General features: G+C 55.3%; 1 protein-coding gene and 1 long non-coding RNA gene across 3 annotated transcripts in view; one reads left to right on the plus strand and one right to left on the minus strand.

Moving 5' to 3' along the window:
• The window catches only part of LOC112546758 (uncharacterized), a 53,552-nt gene that overhangs the window by 15,236 nt on the left and 17,852 nt on the right, over positions 1-20,464 (minus strand). The gene's annotated exons all lie outside the window — the stretch shown is intronic.
• Positions 2,561-19,585, plus strand: LOC102455575 (dimethylaniline monooxygenase [N-oxide-forming] 2). Of its 2 annotated transcripts, none has more exons than XM_089780623.1 (9): positions 2,561-2,710; positions 3,747-4,084; positions 7,371-7,559; positions 8,936-9,098; positions 10,956-11,098; positions 11,776-11,975; positions 13,819-14,174; positions 16,000-16,072; positions 16,522-19,585. In XM_089780623.1, the coding sequence occupies exons 2-9, from the start codon at positions 3,953-3,955 to the stop codon at positions 16,868-16,870; spliced, it is 1,605 nt and encodes a 534-aa protein (XP_089636749.1). In that variant the 5' UTR covers positions 2,561-2,710; positions 3,747-3,952; the 3' UTR covers positions 16,871-19,585. The 2 variants fall into 2 exon arrangements, with proteins under 2 accessions (XP_089636749.1, XP_006128857.3); XM_006128795.5 differs by having other exon boundaries at positions 2,563-2,710; positions 3,799-4,084.

A 20,464-nucleotide genomic window follows, 5' to 3' on the forward strand; every position in this document is an offset into this window, starting at 1 on the left:
CCATGCAACTGCATATTCCGCATCTGGCTAAGGACAGTGTGTCAGCTCTAGCTGCTGTTCTCTTTCTTCCTAGACACGGACAGGCCTCTTTTTGCTTCTCATTCGACTCTTGGCCTCAGTTACATCTTTTAGCAGAGTTGCAGGGATTTACAACGTACTGGATACAACGCCATTATCAGCCAAGAATGCTGAGGTACAGAGGCCTCAGGACTCTCTTGCGTTTTAGATTGCTTTTCTTTTATCCAATGCCAGCTTTATGCAGCTTGTTTATCTAGCAGCATGGGGACCTCGCTGCTGGGGTACTTCTGACGGTGGGCAAAGCCTGAACCAAACCCCTGACCCTGTTTGAACGGGCAATTTTCCCTGCTGATTTTATTTAAAGCCATTTGGATGCACGGCCACTGTAAAAAGTTGATTGATTCCTTCAGTCCTGCCCCCAAATACTCTTGCAGCCAGGGCCAGCTTCTCCAGCCCATCACGGCTGTTCAGTCCATCCCCGACGCTGTGTGGGGGCAGGATGCTGGGGATGGAGAGGAGCCCTGGGCCCAGGGAGCACTACAGTCCAGACAGCCGGCCGAAATGGTAGCTGGAGCCAGGAGACTAGTGCAGGCTCCCCCAGCAGCACTTGGGAGCGACAGGAAAGCGGGCGGCGTAGGGATGGGGTGAGTGAGGGGCCGGGTCAGAAACTTGGAATTCATAGAACGAACTTGGCGGCACGGCCACTGCTCTGTGCACATCATGGCGGGGGAGGAGGATGCAGGATTGGTCCTCCCCAGTCCTCCCCATCCCCGCTGCTCAGTGTGCACACAACTCTGGGGAGTGAAAAGAAGGTGAGACGTGACCACAGACAGCGCTAGACAGCTAATGAAATCCGGGAAACTTCCCCGGCTTGCTTGGATCCGGCCCCCGAGGCTCTTCCCAGACCCCACACCCCAAGCCTGTTTCCCGGCAGCCCCCTCCCACACATTGAACCCCTCCTTTTTGACCCCCCCCGGGCCGAGGGGGGCCCACAAAATCTAGCCAGAGCCCCTCCCCCCAGGCTCAGTGTGTGAGGGGAATGTGGGGAGATTCCCTTTTTTTTGCTTCTCTCTGCTTCTTACTTTTGCCCCCCCCCCCCCCCCGCCAACTGATTTTTCTGTGGGTCAGCAGCTCCTGACCCAAAAAGGTTCCCCACCCCACTGCCTCCTCTGGTCCTCCCTGGGCTTCCACCCACCCCTTCATCTCCTGGCCACCCACCCCTCCCCACCCATCCCCCTGGCCTCTGCTGCTCCCCAGGGCCACCCCATCCCCCTGGCCCCACTGTCCCCCCCCCACGCACACTGCTGCCTGGACTCTAGCCCCCGGCCCAAGCCGCAGCAGCTCGCTCGCCTCAGCGTCCGGGCGAGGCCGGTATGAGAGGAATGCAGGGGAGTGCGAGCCGTGTGCAATGTGGAGATCCAGGCCGTGCGACCCAGGTAGGGGCCGGGCGGGTCACGGACGCTGCTTGGGAAAGGGGACGATGGAGCCAAATCTTGTGGCTCAAGCGCCTACCCAGTGGCCCTGAAGTTTGGTTGTTGGGGGACGCAGGGCAGCGGGGCTCTCAGCCGCCCTATGGATGGGACCCGCCGGGGCCCAGGGTGGCCTGAGGGATTACCTCGGGCCCTGGTGCGGGGCAGCAACAGGGGCCGGGCCCCCCGGCACTCACCACAGCGGGGGGAGCCCCGGCAGCCTGCTCCGCTGCAGCACCCGTCTCCCAGCCCCCCGCTTCTCCAGGCGGCGGCGAGAGGAGCCACCGGCCCCGGGCCCAGCCCGCTGCACCCGACCGACGCCGGGCTGAGGGGAGCAGGCTGGGGCCGGGGCCCTGGTTCCTGCCATTGTGCTGAGTGTGGGGAGGCCACACGTCCACCCCACGCCAGGCATCCCAGGTAATGCCCCAGCTCACATAGCTCAGGGGAGGGGGAGGAATGGGGGTGGGGGTGGAGCAAGGGGGGGCTTGGGGAAGGGGTGGATGGGGACAGGGGTGCAGGGGGGCTGCCCCCAGTGCTTGGGGCTCAGGGGTGTGTTGCCCCAGGCCTCTCGCGCCCCTCGGGAGGGCCCTGGGGTGAGCCAGGTATTTCGACTTGCCTCGCTATCGCTGCCAGGCGCCTGACCGCAGCCGGCCTGCTGGAGCCCGAACCACCCGGGCTGGCTCCCCGATGAGCCCTGCCAGCCCCCCGCGGCCAAACCGGAGAGACTCTCCCCCTCGGGGGGCGCGCGGTTCCCAGCTTCCCCGCGAGGGGATCTCCCCCCGCCTCCCAGGACTCCAGGCGCAAAGCCCCACGCCCCGTCCTGGGTCCAACGTCCCCCCGTCGGCTTCAGCCCCAGACGTTCCGTCGAGACCCGCTAACCGAATCGGAGCCTCTGCCTGACGGGCTTGAAGGGTTCGTAGCCGCCAGGCAAAATGACCCCTGGCAGAGCAGGCGGCCCACCCTGGCCCCATCCCCCCGGCTCCCGGCCCCGGCTGGCTCGCGCGTCGGGCTGTGCAGCCTCCGAAGCCCAAACTCCCAGGGACTGGGGGGGCATCTCCCCCAGGGAGCAGGCCAGGCACATGTCTGAGCAGTGAGATAAAGGCTGGGGAAGGGAAAGGTTAGCTCCTCCCATGTATAAAGCCCCTTGCTGCTGTCGGGCGTGTTCATCTCCTCCTGGCGGGGGAAGAGGCAGCGTGTCTGCTCCGGGGGAAGGGAAAGCACAGGTAAGCCCTGGGAAGGCGCGAGGAGGGGGAGGACCCGGGCGGAGGAGGGGGATGTCCCCCTCCAAGCTGCTGCCTCTAACGCGAGGGAGAGCGGGACGCTGGTGACAGCACAAGGTTGGGTGTGGGGCAGGTAGGGGGTGGGCTGTGGGGCAGAGGGGCAAGCCGATGGGGTGGGAGCAGTCGGGTGGGATCGTGACGAGGGGCTGGGGGGCGGGGAGACGTCCCGAGTATATAGAGCAAACCGGGTTTGCATGTTGTTTTTTGCAAGCTTTCTCCAACTCCCCGGCGCGCTGGTTTCACAGCGGAGAGGCGGGGGCGGGAGGAGAGGGGGGGCCGGGGGGGCCCTCCCTCCAAACTGCAAGCCTCAGGCAGCTGTGGTATGCCCCCGCCCGCATGTGTTGGACTGCCCGGTGCTGCCCCCCCCTAGAAACCAAAGGAGGCATATGGTTTCACTCTTCCTTGGCTCCGCTCTTCCGTTCCCTTTGCCTCTTTCTCTCCTTGGCTGCCAAACCTGGCACCCGAGTCATTTCCGTAGCTCTGAATCGGAGCGCTGGAGAATCCTGCGGTTTCCCCCTTGCACTGGTCTCTTTGCTGCCCTCGGTTCTCTTCAGACCGTTTCCTGATGGGCCACGTTCTCATTTTCCCTCTCACCCTCTTCCCTCGCTTTCCTGGGGTCCCCTTTACCTCCTGCCCTCCCCCAGGGCTCCTTCAGCCTTCCTCCCAATATCTCCTCAGATCCAGCCTTCGCCTCACCCCTCACTCCCCCTTGATCTTCCCCAACACCCAGGGGAAGGGCTCAGGAGATCTGGGCACTCATTTGGCCTGCCTCAGTTTCCCCCTCTCTCATCTGACGCTATTCTTGCAGGGGTGGGGTCAGTCACCTGTTTATGGAGAGCGCTGTGGGAGCACACAGAATAGTTGTTATAGCTCTCCCCTTTCCTGCGTCCTCTCTACATTATTTCCTGTCTCCCATCTCCCAAATTGCTCGCTGTCATCGGTCAGCCCGCCTAACCACGCCCTGGCCTTGTACCCCTAGACAGCCGCCTCCCCAGCACATCCAACGCCTCCTTCTCTTACGCCCCCTTCAGCGGACGCTCCCAGCCACGCCAGTGTTCCTCAGCACTCACCTGAACACGCCAGACTCCGTTCCGTCCCCCCCCGCGGCACAGCCCTCTGAGGTTCGGCGGAAGCCAGCAGGCGCTCATTCCCCGGTGGTGCGTGGCGTGAGCTCTCCCGGACGCGATGGCCAAGAGAGTCGCGGTGATCGGCTCGGGCGTGAGCGGCCTGACCTCCATCAAGGGCTGCCTGGACGAGGGGCTGGAACCCACCTGCTTCGAGAGGAGCGACGACATCGGGGGGCTCTGGCGATTCAAAGTAAGTGGCCGGCGCGTTGCCTGCGGAGTCGGCACGCTGGCCGGTTCTGAAAACTAGACCCTCCCCTCTTCTGTCCTTGATCCCCTGCGGGGTCAGGCATGGAGGGACGCCAAGAAGGGACACCAAAGGGAGGGGGAGAAACGTGGTAGCACCCTCCACACTAAGGGCGCTGGGACATGTCGTGTGCGCAGTGGAACTGGAGAAAGAGGGTCGCGTTTCGGGAGGAACCTAGATCGGCGTGACATCAGGGGCTCTGCTTGCAGGCCCCCCCAGAGTCTCCGTATATATCCCCGGCCGGCACAGTATAGATCTCTTTCCTAGAGCTCTGCCGGCCTGCCCGGGCCCTGGGCACTAATGGTGCAGGGCTGCACAGCTGCAATGGGAGGCGGTTGTGGGCCAGTCATGTGGGGTGGCCGGGTTTGGTTGGACGTATTCCTGGAGGGGTCCTCGTATCGCATCAACTTCAGAGAATCATCTGCCATTCCTGGAGATTGCCGACGACCCGGGGTGGCTGGCAACCGTAGCTCGGTGGCCTGCTCTGTGACACACCCCTGGAAAAATCACAGAGAAGTCCAGGTTCTTTAACGCCGTCTCTGCGATGCTCCTGACCCGCCCTGTTCTCCTCCCTTGTGACGAGGGCCGCTGATCACCGTCTGGCTCCGGAACTTGCCCCGGAGCCTCGAAAGGGACGAGCAGAGGGATTTCGGGACAAGCACGTCTCTCTTGTGCTGCTTCTTGCAGCAGGTTCAAAGCCTGGGCGTGGCAGGCTGTTTGAGAAAGGGGGTTTGGTTGGGTTTTACTGTATAAATATCAGGCAGGACCCAACTGCTCTTCCTTGGCTTTGCAGGGGGGCTCACGGGGTGTGGGGAACGTTGCATTATGTTCGTTTGCAGCAGATGGCCAATGCGAGCTCTACTGGAAAGAGGTTTTCAGCCTTTACCAAAGGCATCCTTCCGCCGCGTCCAGTAAACGCTCAATAGGTGGGACCCAAAACACTCAAAGGGCAACTATTTTTGATGGGGGGGGGGACACTCCCAAATTTTGATAAATGGTCAACAACGTGGAAAACTTCCATTCCCCTGGATGGCTCATTTATTTCATTGTGATGCCAAAGTCCCACCGGTTCTCCAGCTGTCCCGATTCTGTAGACAAGATGAGTTTCCAAATGTCAAATAAAAAGCTCTTAAAATAGACACAGACCCTTTCAGGGTGCTGGTTTCACCCATCGTAAAGAAAGACGAGGCCAGCACCTCATTACTTTTTCCATTGCATTCCTCCCAACGGCAGCCTCTCCCTTTGCATGTTGCGGAAAACAGCTCTTTTCCCAGGGCTTCCGGTTGTCCTGGCACCACCAAGCCCTGGCATTGCTTTAAGTTAGGAGAAGAGGAAGCCGCCTGCTGAATTTGGTGATCCTCGCTCTTCCGGTTTAGGAGGAGTTCTTGAACAAACGGACTCGCAGACAGACCCAAACCGAAGAGATGTCCAGCTAGCTGGCTGTACACTGTGCTGGGTGTGAGAGAGGCCCTCTCCACCGTGTAATGCCAGGGAGGAATTTTTGCCCTAGAAGAATAATTTCATTAGGCAGCAGCCGTGAATGGTAAATTACAGGGTTGCCCCAGTTAGAAATGTGGCTGATTATGGTACTAGTGAAAGCAGCAATTCTGTGCAAATGAGCGGACGCGATGATCACGTCTCCGGCGTGGCTGCCAAAGGAGGAATAAGCCCGAAGGACACAAGGGAGTCTTGCCACATGGCAGAGCCGGTAAATGATTTACAATGGTCCTGAAACAGTGACCTGGCTGCAGCAGCGTGACCCAAGTGTGCAAAGTCAGCTCACAGGTCGTCAGAGCTGCTCCGCTTGCAGTTGGTCCCAGCGGACCTTGGTGGATAATGCAATTTCAGTAGGGCTCCAAAGGCAACAATTGCAACATCCCCCCACGGCTGGCACGTGCTAGCCACCCCACAAGGCCCCAGTGGGTTCATCCATGACACGCCCCAAGTCAGACATCCTCAAAGAACGTGAACATCTAAAAAAAAATCTTTAAATACAGGAGAAGGGAATAATGCCACTTCCTAAAACATGAGCATGGCCACATTGGGTCAGACCAAAGGTCCATCTCGCCCACTGGCCTGTCTGCTGACAGCAGCCAATGACACATGTCCCAGAGGGAGTGAACAGAACAGGGAATCCTCACGTAATCCCTCCCCTGTCGTCCGTCTAGGGACGCCATTCCTACCCATCCTGGCTAGCAGCCATTGCTGGACCTAACCTCTATGAGTTTATCTAGCTCTTTTTTGAACCCTGTTAAAGTCCTGGTCGTCATAATATCCTCCAGCAAGGAGTTCCACAGGTTGCCTGTGTGCTGCGTGACGAGCAGATAAGAACCAGAGGCCCATAGAGATCCTTCATGGTTTTTAGGCTCCTAACTTCCATTGGATCTGGGCCTTAGTGACTTCTCCAAGGTGTGATAGTGAGTCTGTAGCCAGGGCTCTCCTGAAGGAGGTGGGAGGCCTGGGGCAACCCCTCCACCCAAGGCCTAGGCCCTGGGCCTGGGGCAGACCCCTGGCTGCAGGCCCCGCCCCTTCCCCAAGCCCTGCCCTTGCTCCGCCCCCACTCCACCCCTGCCCCTAGCAACGTGGCCTGGGGAATTATGGGGAGCCTTGTGCAGCAGGAAGTTGGGGAAGTGCTCGGGCCCCTGACCCTCTTATCACAGCAGCGGGAGCTGGAGCCTTCTCCATGCCACCACGCCACAGTGCCCTCCCAGCCCGCTGCGTCCCGCATCTCCTCGGTAGCGGGAACCAGAGCGCCCTGGGCCGGGGCGCTCTGCGTCCCCTGCCACTGAGACGCGGAGCCCAGCGAGCTGGGAGGGTGAGGCAGGGCAGAGCGGAGAAGGCTGCCAGGTTGCTCCTGCTCCCGCCACCGTGGTGAGTGTGGGCTGCGCCAGCCCCCCACCCTAGGTAATCCCATGGGGCCCGTCCATAGCGTGGTTGGGGTGGCTGCAACAGATCCCCCGAAAGCGCATGGTCGGGGACGGACGCCCCGGCCCATCCTATGGCTGGACGGGCTCTGTCTGTAGCGCACGTGCTGAGTTCCAGCCCACACCCTCAATGACAAGAGCATCTTCCCGAAGGAGAGTATCTGTGCAAAGGAACCGGCGTGGTTCGGACGTGGGACGCGAGCGCACCAGGCCACCGCAAACCCGCCTCAACGAGCGGCCCATGGCGCCACGGAAAACCTGGCCGGGTGGCACTCCCTAGAAACCTTTTCTTGCCTGGTCCTTTCCAGGACAAGGTCGAGGACGGCCGAGCCAGCATCTACCAGTCCGTCTTCACCAACTCCTCTAAGGAGATGTCCTGCTTCAGTGACTTCCCCATGCCTGAGCACTTCCCCAACTTCCTGCACAACACCCGCTTCCTGGAGTACCTGCGACTCTACGCCAAGCGCTTTGACCTGGGGAGACACATCCGGTTCAAGGTAGGTCCCAGGCCGATTCTCCGGCCCCTTTGGGTCTCCTGTACAAGGTGTCTTGTTTCTAAGGGGACAGGTCCGTGGTGAAGCCAGTCCACAGGTGTCCTGTATATTCAGGCCCCCTTCCATCAGTAGTGTCGGGTCCTGCTGCTGACCGGATCCCAGCTCGCCAGCTGCCCGCCCGCCAGCAGCGACGGGTGAGTCCACTAGCCGATGATGGGGCCAGCCACAGCCCACGGGGCCGGCCGTTCCCCCTGCTGGGCCATCAGCAGAGCCCCGTTGCATGCTGGTTCTTGGCCAGCAGGGCCCCGTCCTAATTCCAGCTGCCCGGTTGGAGTGGCTGGCGAGCGTCAAGTAGCTACCTGCCACCTCTACGGCCCACCCATCAGCCCCTTGTGTGCTCCCGCTCTTGTTATCCTCTCCCTGCGTTACCCCTTTGACCCCCCCCCCCCGAGCCCCGCTACTCCTCCGTATCTCCCGCCCTGGCGTGTCCTGCTCCCAGCACGGTAACTGCGGGTACAAAAAGCAGCATCGTTGTCACCTAAGTGATCTGAAAACCTTCCCCTTTCGGACTCCGCGTGATGAGCTATGGCTGGCAGGGGATGTTTTTACCGCCCTCTCACCCAGGCCTGGCTGTTACGGGCCCAGTTGCTTAGCACAGCTAGGCAACGGGGACTAAACGCCCGTCACAACAGGAACCTGCCTGGGCTAGGGCTGCTGTCCTTTCACTAAGCACACTCAGGCTTGTCCTACGGACTCAGCAAATTGTGCCGATTTGGTGATCAAAGACACTAACCGAGAGGTCTCACTTGTAAGGACAATGGGTGGAATCGAACCTGGTACCTCTGGAGCGTAGAACGGGAGCTAAAAACCAGCTGGCCGGTAGCTTGTGTGAGACTCATGAGCTAAGCTCCAGAGGTCGTGGGTTTGATTCTGCCCACAGATGGCTGGGATCTGTCAGTGATACCCTGACCCCAACGGAGCAGGAAACATTTGGCATGAAAGCCTAGTGGAGACACAGCCAAAATGTCACCATTAGACATAAGAGTGAACGCCTTGTTAAAATGAACTGGCTTAGTTCTCTTGTCTCTTAGCTGTCTCCGGCTTCATTCCAGTCACAGCTGGAAGGTTTTGTTTGCAGGCGACAATCTTGCTTTTAAGTCAAATGAAAGCTTGCGTTCTGGAAAGGCGAGATCTGTCCAGCGGGCTGGAGAAATGAGCCCGTTTCTGGCTGGCAGACTGCTTGGTCGGCATTCCTGCTTTAAGTCAAACCAGAATACGGCGTCCGGCTCCCCTCTAGTCCCCGAGTGCCTCCGAGTCCCAGCAGGTCTGTTTAACCTCTAATATGGTGCGGGGCTGTGTTTTCTCGGGTTTGCTTTCAGACCACCGTCGTCAGTGTGAGAAAGTGCCACGATTTTCCGACCACCGGCCAGTGGACTGTTGTCACTGAGAGCGACGGGAAGCAAGAATCCGCCACGTTTGATGCCATTATGGTTTGCATGGGTCACCACATAGAATCCCACATCCCGCTGCAGTCTTTTCCTGGTAAGATCTGGGGGGCACGTGGGGTCCAGGCTAACCAGCTGCAGAAGCAGGAAGAGCGAGTAACAAAGGTTTTCATCCCTGCATTGGAGTGTGAGTGTTTGCCTCACTGCACGACCCGTTAACGACGTGCCTGGATCGGATTATTCCTGCTTGTCTCTCTTGAGACGTTTGTGCTTTAAGCCAGGGGAGGGAACCTATGGCCCCAGCCCTCCTGCAACCGATTCTTCTTTTCTCTGCTTGCTCTCCTGTTCTGTCGCTTCTCTTCGCCTTGACAAATCGCCGTCCCACTGTTTACATCGCACACATTCTCATCCTCGCCAATCTTTTCAGACCTTCCCGGGAAAGCACAGGGTGGGACGTGTTTCTTGTGGACCAGGGCCTGGTTCTGTATCTACTGTAGCTAAATGGTTTTCTCCTGGGACCCAAGTAAAATTCTTGGCCTGGTCATCGGGAGGCAGCTAGACCGTGGAGTGGCTTGGTCAAACATACCAGGCATGCTCACATGTTTGCTCCATTCTTAACACTTGGCACGGGCCAGCTGGCATCCCAATTAACTCTCTGAGAGTGAGACATGACTGCAGACAAAGGACTCAGACATCTACCGCAATGAGGGTATGTTTGGTGCAGCTACGGCGTTGGGGGGCACCTTTCTGTTCCCCCAGTTCTGGACCAAATGAGGAGCATCACAGCTCTGGGGGTAACTTAGAGCCGCTGTGTTATGTCACCCACACTCGGTGCTCTGTCCTGCCCCAGACGGCCCGCCCCCACCTCCAAAGAATGCTGTGGAGCGTGGGAGGGAGATATTCAGTCTTTCCGATCAACATTCATCCTCCTCGCTGTAGGAACTACACTCAGCCCACTGTGTCCATGAGCGAAAGATCCTGCTCCCCACTGAAAACCTACCTCAAGTTTTGTTTCTAGACAAATCTACGTGTTTCTAGATCTAGATGGTTGTTTCTCGCGTTTCTTTCTAGACTTATCTAGAAGTTTGTTTCTAGGTCTATATGTTTGTGTCTCGTTGTTTCTGGACATACCTAGATGTTTCTAGAGCTAGATGGTTGTTTCTAGACTTATCTAGAAGTTTGTTTCTAGGTCTATATGTTTGTGTCTCGTTGTTTCTGGACATACCTAGATGTTTCTAGATCTAGATGGTTGTTTCTAGACCTATCTAGATGCCTTCTGAAGCTGAACACCCTACATCTCAATGTCTCTAAACTGTGGGAGGGGGCAAGAGAGTTGCAATGCACTCTTGGAGCTGAATTTTTCTGCATAAGCCTCCAAATCAACTGACATCCCCACAAAATGTGCAGCCGCACGCCCCAGAACTGGAAGATGCTCCCAATCTGGAGCTGAGGGTACGTCTACACTACAACCAGGGCACAGCATGTGTAGACGGACTCCAGTTAGCTCAAAGCTAGATGGAGTAACTCTCACCGTGACACCCTGGTGACCCCAGGGGTAAGCCCTGCCCCACTTAGGCTGCTGGGTACAATCACGTAGGGTGTGTCTAGACTACAGGGTTTTTTCGAAAAAACTTCCCCTGAATCTAGACTGCTGCTGCGTTCTTTCGAAAGTAAATGGAAAGAACGCAGCAGTCTTTTTGACTGCCGAGAACCTCGTTTTACGAGGAAGAATGCCGTTTTCGAAAGTGCTCTTTTGAAAAAAGGCGCTGTGTAATGCAAACTGCTTTTTAGAAAGAGAGCATCTGGACTGCCTGGGTGCTCTCTTTCGAAAAAGCGGCTTGCTTTTTCGAAAGTACTGCTTGTAGTCTCGACGCGCTTTTTCGAAAGAGGCTTGCAGTCTAGACGTAGCCTTGCTGTCTCTCTGCGCTGATTCCCATCCTTCCTTCTCTCCTAGGCATCGAAAAGTTCAAGGGCCAGTATTTCCACAGCCGGGAGTACAAGACGCCGGAAGGGTTTCAAGGCAAGACCGTGGTGGTGATAGGCATGGGGAACTCTGCGTCGGATATTGCTGTGGAGCTCTGTCAGACAGCCAAACGGGTAGGGTGACTCCTCCGGCTGCCTTTGTGCCTCGGGGGGAAGGCTGTGGAAAGCAGGAGTCCATATACTGCATCCATAACGGACCCGGATGCAGTACAGAGACTTGTTAAATGGAGCCATCGCCCAGAATACACCCCATCCCCGGTACTGACGCCCAAACCTTTGCTTCTCTGGAGCAGGAAAAAAGGCCTCTAAAGACTGATTGTGATTATTGTGATTGGTGGTTTGTTCCCTGTATTTCAGTACCGCAGTCGTGGTCCCATTGTGCTAGGCACTGTACACACCAAACAGTAGTGCATTCCTAACCAGCCGGCAGTTGAAAAAGACAAGCTGGACAAAGGGTGGGGAAAAAGAAATACCCATCGTGTGGATGGGAAGAAAGCCCCTGTGTTATCCCCATTGTACAGATGGGGAAACTGAGGCACACACAGGTTAAGTAATTTGCCCACAGTCACAAAGGGAGCCAAACCCAGCTGTCCCGAGTTATACAAGATCTCCCTTCCTTTGAGCCCGGTACGTCTGGGATCACCCTCCAAAAGCAGTCTCAGGAGGGTGTCTTTTCCCACCACTCACCCCCGCCTCTGTTCTGAGACACTGGCTGGGATTTGCAATGCAAACATTGTGCACGCAGTGGCAGACGGTTCCTGTTTCAAGTGGAATTCTCCGATGCCCTGTAGGTGACCCTCAGCACCCGAGGAGGCTCGTGGGTTATGAGCCGGGTGTATGATGACGGCTACCCCTGGGACACCATATTTCACACCCGCTTTAGCAATCTGATCAGAAGCGTCCTGCCGTGGCCCCTTTTGAAACGGGTGTACGAGCGGAAGATGAACACGTGGTTTAACCATGAAAACTATGGCTTGGTGCCACTGAACAGGTACACGCTTGTCCTGGGCTGCTGGTCTGTGGGTAGCTGGGGAGGGAACAGACACGGAGCCGTGCCATTATGACGGAGGGCAGAGGTTGTCCTCACCCACCCCTTACTCGGGCTAAACTCTGACTGAAGACAGGCCTGGCCAGACTAGATCAGACCCAAGGTTCCTCTGCCCCAGTCTCTCTCTGACACTGGCCAGGACCTTGTGCTCCAGGGGAAGTGGCAAGAAACTCTGTAGCGAGCAATTGCAGAACACATTGCGTACGGACGCATTTCTTCCTGTCCTCCAGCACGTCGTGGTTAGATTGTGCCCTGAAGCATGCGGGTTTAGAACCCTTAATGTATTATATCCCGCACATCCGGGTCTTCTCCTAATCCACATGCACATCATTCTTTCTGTAACGCTGCAGAAGATCAACCCCCCAAATCTTTAACCCCTCCACGCCCCAAAAAACAAACAAACGTGGGACGGTTTGAAGTGTGGCTCCAGCGAGGACAAGTCGGGCCCATCTCTGCTTAAAATGCCAGGAAAGGACCCAAGATCAAAACATGTTCATTCTCCAGTCAAAGAAACACTGGGAGCAGAGAGGAGGAGGGAGTGGTAAAGACGGGTGGTCTATTTTATATGAAATCAGTTCTCTCCTTGGCAGGTTTTCAAGGCCGTCTTTAACTATGTGGAAAATGCTCTTGGGAAGCCAAGTCCTGCCAGGAAAGCGCAAATATTTATTCTGATTTCATAAAACAGTTGATTAAAATGTTTCGATGTGGGTAAGAGTTTGGCACGTCCAGGAGAAGAGTGCAATGGGTTAGATCCGTAGCATTCATTTCCTCTGAGCGCCGGAGGAAATGCAGCCATTTAAACAGAAATGGTCAAAAAAGTCTCCCTGGGATTGCCTTAGTTTTGGGGAGCAGGTCGGCCTACAATGCCTCCGTCCTGGCTTTCAGGCCTGTAAACTCATTTCCCTCAGAACTGTGGGTGCTCTGCCCCCCCAGAAATCAGAATATGTCACATTTGTGGTGGCTTGAAACTTTTGAAGAGAGCATGATTCGGTGACGCTCTAGACCTGGGCCCAGCTGCCCTATGACATCAGGGATGACAGCGTGAAAGGCATATTACTAATGTGCTGTTTCTACCCCACACTTCTTGGCTAAGCGCCAATGATGGACCTAACCTCCATGAATTTATCTAGTTCTTTCTTGAGCCCCGGTAAAGTCCTGGTCTTCACAACATCCTCTGGCAAGGAGTTCCACAGGTTGACTGTGGCTTAGTGAAGAAAAATTTCCTTTTGTTTGTTTTAAACCTGCTACCTGTTGATTTCATTTGGTGACCCCTAGTTCTTATGGTATGCGAACAAGTAAATATTTTTTCCTGATTCATTTCATCCATATCTGTCATGATTTTATAGACTTATATCATATCACCTCTTAGCCGTTTCTTTTCTAAGCTGAAAAGTCCCAGTCTTTTTAATCTCTCTTCACAGAGCACCCATTCCAAACTCTGCATCATTTTTTCTTGCCCTTTTCTGAATCTTTTCCAATGCCAATATATCTTTTTTGAGATGAGGCAACCACATCTGCATGTGGTATTCAAAATGTGGGCGTATCATGGATTTATACAGAGGCTATAAGGTATTTTCTGTCTTCTTCTCTAACTCTTTTTTAATGACTCCTAACATTCAATATGCCAGATCTAGCGAAAGGACTAACAGCTTCGCTACAGCTGGCACACTGCAGGACCTGTGGCTCTTGGTCCTGGCACCCCTCTGGTTGTTTAGGAGAGCGAGGATGTACCGACGTTGCCCGGCAACCCCCAACCAGAGGCCTCCACCATCTTGTTTCCTCCCAGAGCCCTGATGAAAGAGCCTGTGTTCAACGATGACCTTCCAAGCCGCATCCTGTGTGGCAGCGTAGCGGTGAGGCCCATCGTGAAGGAGTTCACCGAGACCGCCGCCATCTTTGAAGACGGGACGGTGGAGGAGAACGTGGACGTTGTCATCTTTGCCACCGGCTACGGCTTCTCGTTCCCTTTCCTGGAGGAGTCCGTCATCAAAGTGGAAAATAATGAGGCCCCGCTCTACAAACACGTCTTCCCCCCGAAGCTGGAGAAGCCAACACTGGCGGTCATCGGCCTCATCCAGCCGCTTGGGCCCATCATGCCCAATGCAGAATTGCAGGCTCGCTGGGCTACACGAGTCTTTAAGGGTAAGTGGACAGGCTTCTTATGATACCTGCATGCATGGGGGCCAACGGCTTCTATGGGCCCCCGGGCAAGGTGTGGGGGCGGAGACTTGAGCAGAAGAGGTGGAGACTTGAGTGGACAGGGCGGGGACTTGGGCGGAAGGGGCGGAGACTTGAGCCAAAGGGCAGGGCCAGGACATCAACCCGGACCATGGTATTGGAGCTCCCATAGCAAAGTCCGATGGCAATTTAAAGCGGCCCAAGGCTCCGGCCACTACCACAGTAGACCGGAAGCACCAAGCCCCTTTCAATCATCAGTTGCCCCATTTACAGGCCTGCATGCATACTAATCGCCAGCAGGGTGAACATGTAAAGTCATGTGACCAGAGTTAACCTTAAGTGGGCCCCACTGCCACTACAATCAGTAGGACTGCCCGTTGCATCGGGGTTCAACTGAGCATCTGGCTTCTGCGGCAAGGCGTTTTGTGCTTGATTTTGGAGAGGAAAGCTCCATGGGCATGGAGGACGGGGAGAGAGTGGTGAAGGCGCCCCAGGCATGTTCAAAAGACAAAGGTTCCACTGCTCAGTGAGCCAGACGCCTTAACGTCCCTCGTTACACGTTCACTCTGCCGCTTTGGGTTTATTTTGTTTAACAGTGAGGGTGACGAATAGCTCTGGTCTAGCTCAACCACAAGCTATGGGCTGGAGACCAGAATCAGAAAGCGACATTCTCCGGTCAGGGTGACGAAGGATACGTGACAAGATATCATGGGGATCCTGTCAGCCGTAACATGTTTTCCTCTCTAATGTAGCTTGCTGCCAGAGATCTGAAAGCAGGGCTGGTGATCTTACCCCAGAGTCTCAGCGGGGGAGCCGTGTTAGTCTGTATTTTTAAAAAAGGATGCATTCTGTGGCCCCTGAGAAACTAACAAATGTATTAGATCATGTGCTTTCATAGGTAAAACCCACCTCATCAGATGAGTTGGAGCGGAAAATGCACAATCCAAGGTATATATATATATAATGCTGCTAAGCTACATTGACCTTCCGTGGTTCAGCAAATTCTCTGGTTCTGAACCAGTCAGGTCCTCAGGGTGCCAGCCTAGAGAGGTTCAACCTGTAGAATTCCTCCTTATTGGGAAGGTCTCTGTAAACTTACAAGGACTTCTCTGTAAAGTGTCCTGCATTTTCAAGGTGCTACCTAAACAAAAGCTGACAGCAGCGCACTACAGAGCATGTCTTATCCTTTTCATCTAACATTGGAAGGGAAAGGTGGAATTAGAGGAGCAGAAAAAGCTTTTCTTCCTCTCCTGAACGTTTAATAATTTAAACCCAATGCCTCACGGAGGAGGTCAGCTGAAAAAAACACATTGTCTTGGATTTCAGCCATCTGTAAGCTTGGATTTGCTATTTACATGTAACACAAGCTTCTGGTCGAACAGGACGGCTCTGTTGTCATGTTTAATGAACATTTCTGAATGCACAGAAGCCTGGATCCACCAAGGTACTGCCCTGGAGTGAAGGGAAGTTAGGAGCTTACATACCCAGGGGGAAGGGCCTCAGAGACCCCAAGCTGAATTGAAGCCAGATGCCACAGGGGCAGATTAAGTGAATTGCTCGTGTCACGGTCCCCGTGGAAAAACTGGAGCAGCATGATGGAGAATTGAGTCCTCTTCCCTGTTGAGGCCTTGGCAAAGCAACACTTCCACGCGTTTGTCGTAGAACGTGCAAATGACTTTGATGTAACAGACCAGGGCAGGAAACTTCCCAACCCCAGATCTGAACTTGGACGCCTGGGTCCCCCTGTAATTCTCAATACTCAGTCATAACAGCCGCTTTCACTTTCTAGGGCTGACCACGCTGCCCTCGGAGAGCACCATGATGGCCGACATTGTCAAGAGGCGAGAAAAGAGAATCAAGTGGTATGAACCATCACTTGATTAATATTACGAGTCTCCCCTCGACTTGGGAGCCACTGCTGCGTAGAGAGGAATTGGTGTTTCTCCTCCTCTTCGCACTCTGCACGGGGTCATACGGGAAGTCAAAGGGAGAGTTTCTTCCATCAACCTCCTGCTGTGAGGACACCACAGAAATCTGGCTTAAGGCACATTGACTCCAGCTATGCAATTCTCGTAGCTGGAGTTGTGTATCGTAAGTTGACTTTCTCCTTAAGTGTGGACCTAGCCCCAGGCATGCCAAATGCTTTGGGCAGGATGTGTGCGGCTGCAGAAACAGTTCGTAACCAGCTGGCGCCATGGTTCAGTACATGGGCCTTGTTCTCTGCAAAGCTGGGTCTGCAGGCTTTGGGGCATACAATGGACGTGGCTCACCAACCCGTTACAACAGACCCCTTTTCGTTCTTTCTCCTCAGGTTCGGCACCAGCCGCAGCCAGACGTTGCAGACGGATCACATTGAATATCTGGATGAGCTCGCCGAGGGCGCGGGGGCGAGACCCCGAATCCTTCCGTTGCTCCTGAAGGATCCCAGACTGGCCCTGACCATGTACTTCGGCCCCTGCAGCCCCTTCCAGTTCCGCTTGACCGGCCCGGGGAAGTGGGACGGAGCCCGAAATGCCATCTTGACCCAGAAGGCGCGGATCATCAAGCCCACAAGAACCCGGGAGGTGCGCGGTTCCTCAGACCACGCCCTGGTTTCCTATTGGCTGGCCGTCCTTGGTCTCCTTGCTCTCTTGGCTGCTGTCTTTGTCTGTCTCCAGTAGGCCGCGCTCTGCGATGTATCAGGTCCTCTGAGATGTGATGTGATGCTCCCTAGAGAAGCCTTTCCCTTTAAATAGCAACCTCCTGGCCATACACCAGACTGGGGGTCCCATCCAGACAGGGGCTGAGCACCTGCAGCTCCTGACTGGCGCTAACACACCCTGTGGGTGCGCATCATCACTCTTTAAAATCAGCCCCTTTGATTGGCGCTCGTTAGCAAAGCTGTGGGTTACGATTTTTCAAAGCAGGGTCAGACGGATAGTCAGATGGTCTTCTCTGGGCCTTCTCTCCAGTCCGGAAGCTCCCGTTTCAACTCACAGGAAGTTGTGTTGCTAAATGCCTGAGTCTGCTTTACTTTGAGCTGCGGACATGGGCTCTGTCTAGCGCTGAGGGCTTGTCTAGGCACATAAATGGTGCCCTTTTGCAGTGCAGACACCGCAATCTCAGGACAACCCTCAGCACAGACGCGCTTTAATGGAGTAAGGCACCTCTATGCCTCTATTGCTGCTTCATATATATAGGAAGGGGGATAATCAATATTGTTATCTCCACACTGGGGGTTGTGCTGTTATCGCTGTTTTAATTGGCAATTGCTCCGGTACCAACGCCGTTCTACGGGTACAAAAGCTGTGAGGAGACTGATTCCCACAACCTCCCCATTTCCTGTTTGAAAGGCAGAAAGACAGACCAGACCGTTTTTATAAGCCAGCAACTACAGGCCAGGCCCTGTCAAGACCCAAGATGTGTCTGTGTCCTGCTCCGCCGAATACATGAAAGTGAGGCCTACCCTGTAACGTTTCTAGCTGCCCATTTAGCTCGGGCCTACAGTTGGACCTGAGGTGGAGCCTCAGTCAACCCTACTCAGCCTCAATCAACCCCAGTTCAGAAATCTCAACACTGAGAGAGGTAGAAAGAGAAGGGGCCGGGAGGAGATTTCGAAAGCCCTTGGCATTGGCCTAACTCTTCCCGCCGAGGTCAAGGCTAAAACTTCCATCCCGCACAAGGTGACTGCTCAAAGGCCTCACAATCCAGGGCGGACGTCCTGGGAGTTCTAAGACCCAGCCGAAGCTCACCTTCCATTGAACCCCCATTAGCTTTGTCAGTCAAGAAACACCTCGTTGACCTACCTACGGGGCTGCCCCCATCTCTGCAGAGACACATTCGTGGGAATGACAGGCGTAGGATAAGTCTTGCAGTCGGTTCTCGCCTTTCCATGACTCATGCGCAACGTTGCCAGCTGCTCGGCCTGCTGGGTAACTTGCTTCTTGTTTACTGAGAAAAGAGACAACAGCTTGAGTCAGTCATCGACTAGCTCGTTCAGAAAGGAGGTCAGATTCTCGGGTGATAGAAACGCCTGGTGTAGCTCCTTTGAAGTCAATGGAGTCTCTGGCCCACAGCTTTCACAAAAGCAATATTTTTGTTCGTGTTGCGTTAGGCACGCTACAACCGAGACGGAGGGGGAGGATTTTTCAGTGCAAATTTCTCTCTCTGGTGGCTCGTAATGAATTGTTTACAGGCTGAAACCTGGCAAACTCCCGGCTCAGTTTGGAAACATGCTTTTGGCGAGCTTGGAAACTGTCGGTTTGCCCCCGCACCACCACCTACTTTTTTTTAAACACAAGTTCATCGGCGTTCAAGAGGCATTTGAGGAGCACTTTGTTTTTAAGTGTAAAGGGAGGTGTACTTAGTGGCTGGGGGGGAGGGGCGGAATTATTTCGATTCTTAAAAAATACGCACATTTTCAAATGGACTGCTGACACCTACTGACCGATGTGTGTGATTTTTTGCCATATTCACCCGCTTGCCAATAACACTTTGAGAGTGCCAACAAAACACTGCTTTCCAAACAGCTGCTCTTTGCCATTATATGCTTAGAGCCACCATCTTGCGTATAATGCTTATCGGCTTTGAAGGGAGCTTTTTACGCTGTTTTTAAAAGAGGGAGCTCATGATACCATCTACATGTTTTAAAGTGCTACTAGGCTATTTGGTGTTTTTGTCTGAAAAGGTGTTAGATTAGGAGAGAGAATGGGAGACCTTCACAACTGAAGGTTGCTTGCATAACTTTCATGTATCCTTTTCTGCACCCTGGTGCAAAGGGCCTGAATCTTATGAAACAGCCATTTGATCATGGCTTTTTTTTCCCCCCTTTGTGTTGAAAGAATAGAGGGCTAAAAACTCTACATTTGAGATTTTAAAACTCCATTTCAGCAAGTTAAGAACGACAGTCCCCATAGAAACGCCGGCCTTAGCCACGCAGCGGGTTACCCCGAATGTAACGAACAGCGTGCGTTTAAACGGACCGAGCCACACGGGAAGGAGTGGCTCCGTTTGGTTCAGCTGAAATGGATTAGGCAAATGCTAACGTGAGGAAGCAAAGCCAAACTGAGCCCTTTTCGAGCCCGAGGGGCGTGGGGTGGGCTCATCAAACCGGTTTAATTAAGCCCTTTCCAGGCTGTGGTAAACAAGGCCTTTCGCTCCGCCCCCTCGAGCAATGCAGAAAAGTCGAAAGTTTCATGCTATGATCACAGGATACTACTTGCATTACTAGCACCGACGAGGGAAGGCCTGCGCCGCGAGCTTTAGCAAACACAAACCTGCTTCTCCTAGTCCCGCTGGGACCGATGGCCGTCAATGGTGCACCTGGCCCGTTGCAAGCTGCCAGCTCTGTCCCGAGGTACTGAATGCACAAGCAATAAAGTGAATTCCTCTGCCCACCACGCATGTTGCTCTTTATTACAAGGGTTGCATGAACTATTTGCCATCCGATGTGGGGCAAAGCATCTATCTCTACGGGACTTTTAGGGAGTGCAGCTCTCACAGGCCGGGAAGGGGTGAAGGCACCCGGGGAGGCCTAGAAACTGCCCAGGTAGTTCCTGGAGGGCGAGCGGGGAACAGGCAGGAAGGGGCAGGCCTGTCTAGCTGGCTGCTGGGGTATTCCAGCCATTCCGGGAAGGGGGAGCAGGGTTGGAGCTGCTCTGCCCAGAGCAAGGAGGGAAGCCAGGAAGATGGGAGGCGGCCAGCCCAGGGAGGCAGGGTCGGACTGACCTGTGGGCTGGTGCCAAAGACATTTTGGGCTCCCACCAATGCCGTCCCGGCCCCTCAGGAGCGGCACTGTCAGCCGGGCCAAAGCAGGAGTGGGGCCTGCCCAGGCTGGACTCCATCAGGACCCACTTGCCTAGGGGCCTGGCTACCTGCCCACACACAGACCTGAGACCAGCCCGGCCTCTGCTCCTGGGCTGGGCCCGGGCAGAACTCCATGGGCGGCGGGAAGCAGAGCCAGAGCTATGCTGGGGAGCAAGGCAGACCCCGGGATGTGACCCCCCCAAGGGCCCAACCAGCCACGCCCAGCAGCCCTGCTCAGCCCACACGAGGGAGCCTGACTTCTAGGCAGCGGGACCCCGATGGGTGAGCCGACCTGCTGGCTGGGAGCTGCTCGTGCCACAAACCATGAGAGCTGGGCTGCCCTGGCCACGTGGACGGGCCCTTCCCAGCGTGGGCCCGGCCTGCTGGCACCGCTGGACCCCCAGTACTGCAGGGTGGGAGAGTAAATCCCAGCGCGGCTGGGGTGACAGTCCCCGGACTGGACCCTGCAG

This window comes from Pelodiscus sinensis, chromosome 9, assembly GCF_052426305.1.
Source record: "Pelodiscus sinensis isolate ZL-2025 chromosome 9, ASM5242630v1, whole genome shotgun sequence".
Lineage (NCBI taxonomy): Eukaryota > Metazoa > Chordata > Testudines > Trionychidae > Pelodiscus > Pelodiscus sinensis.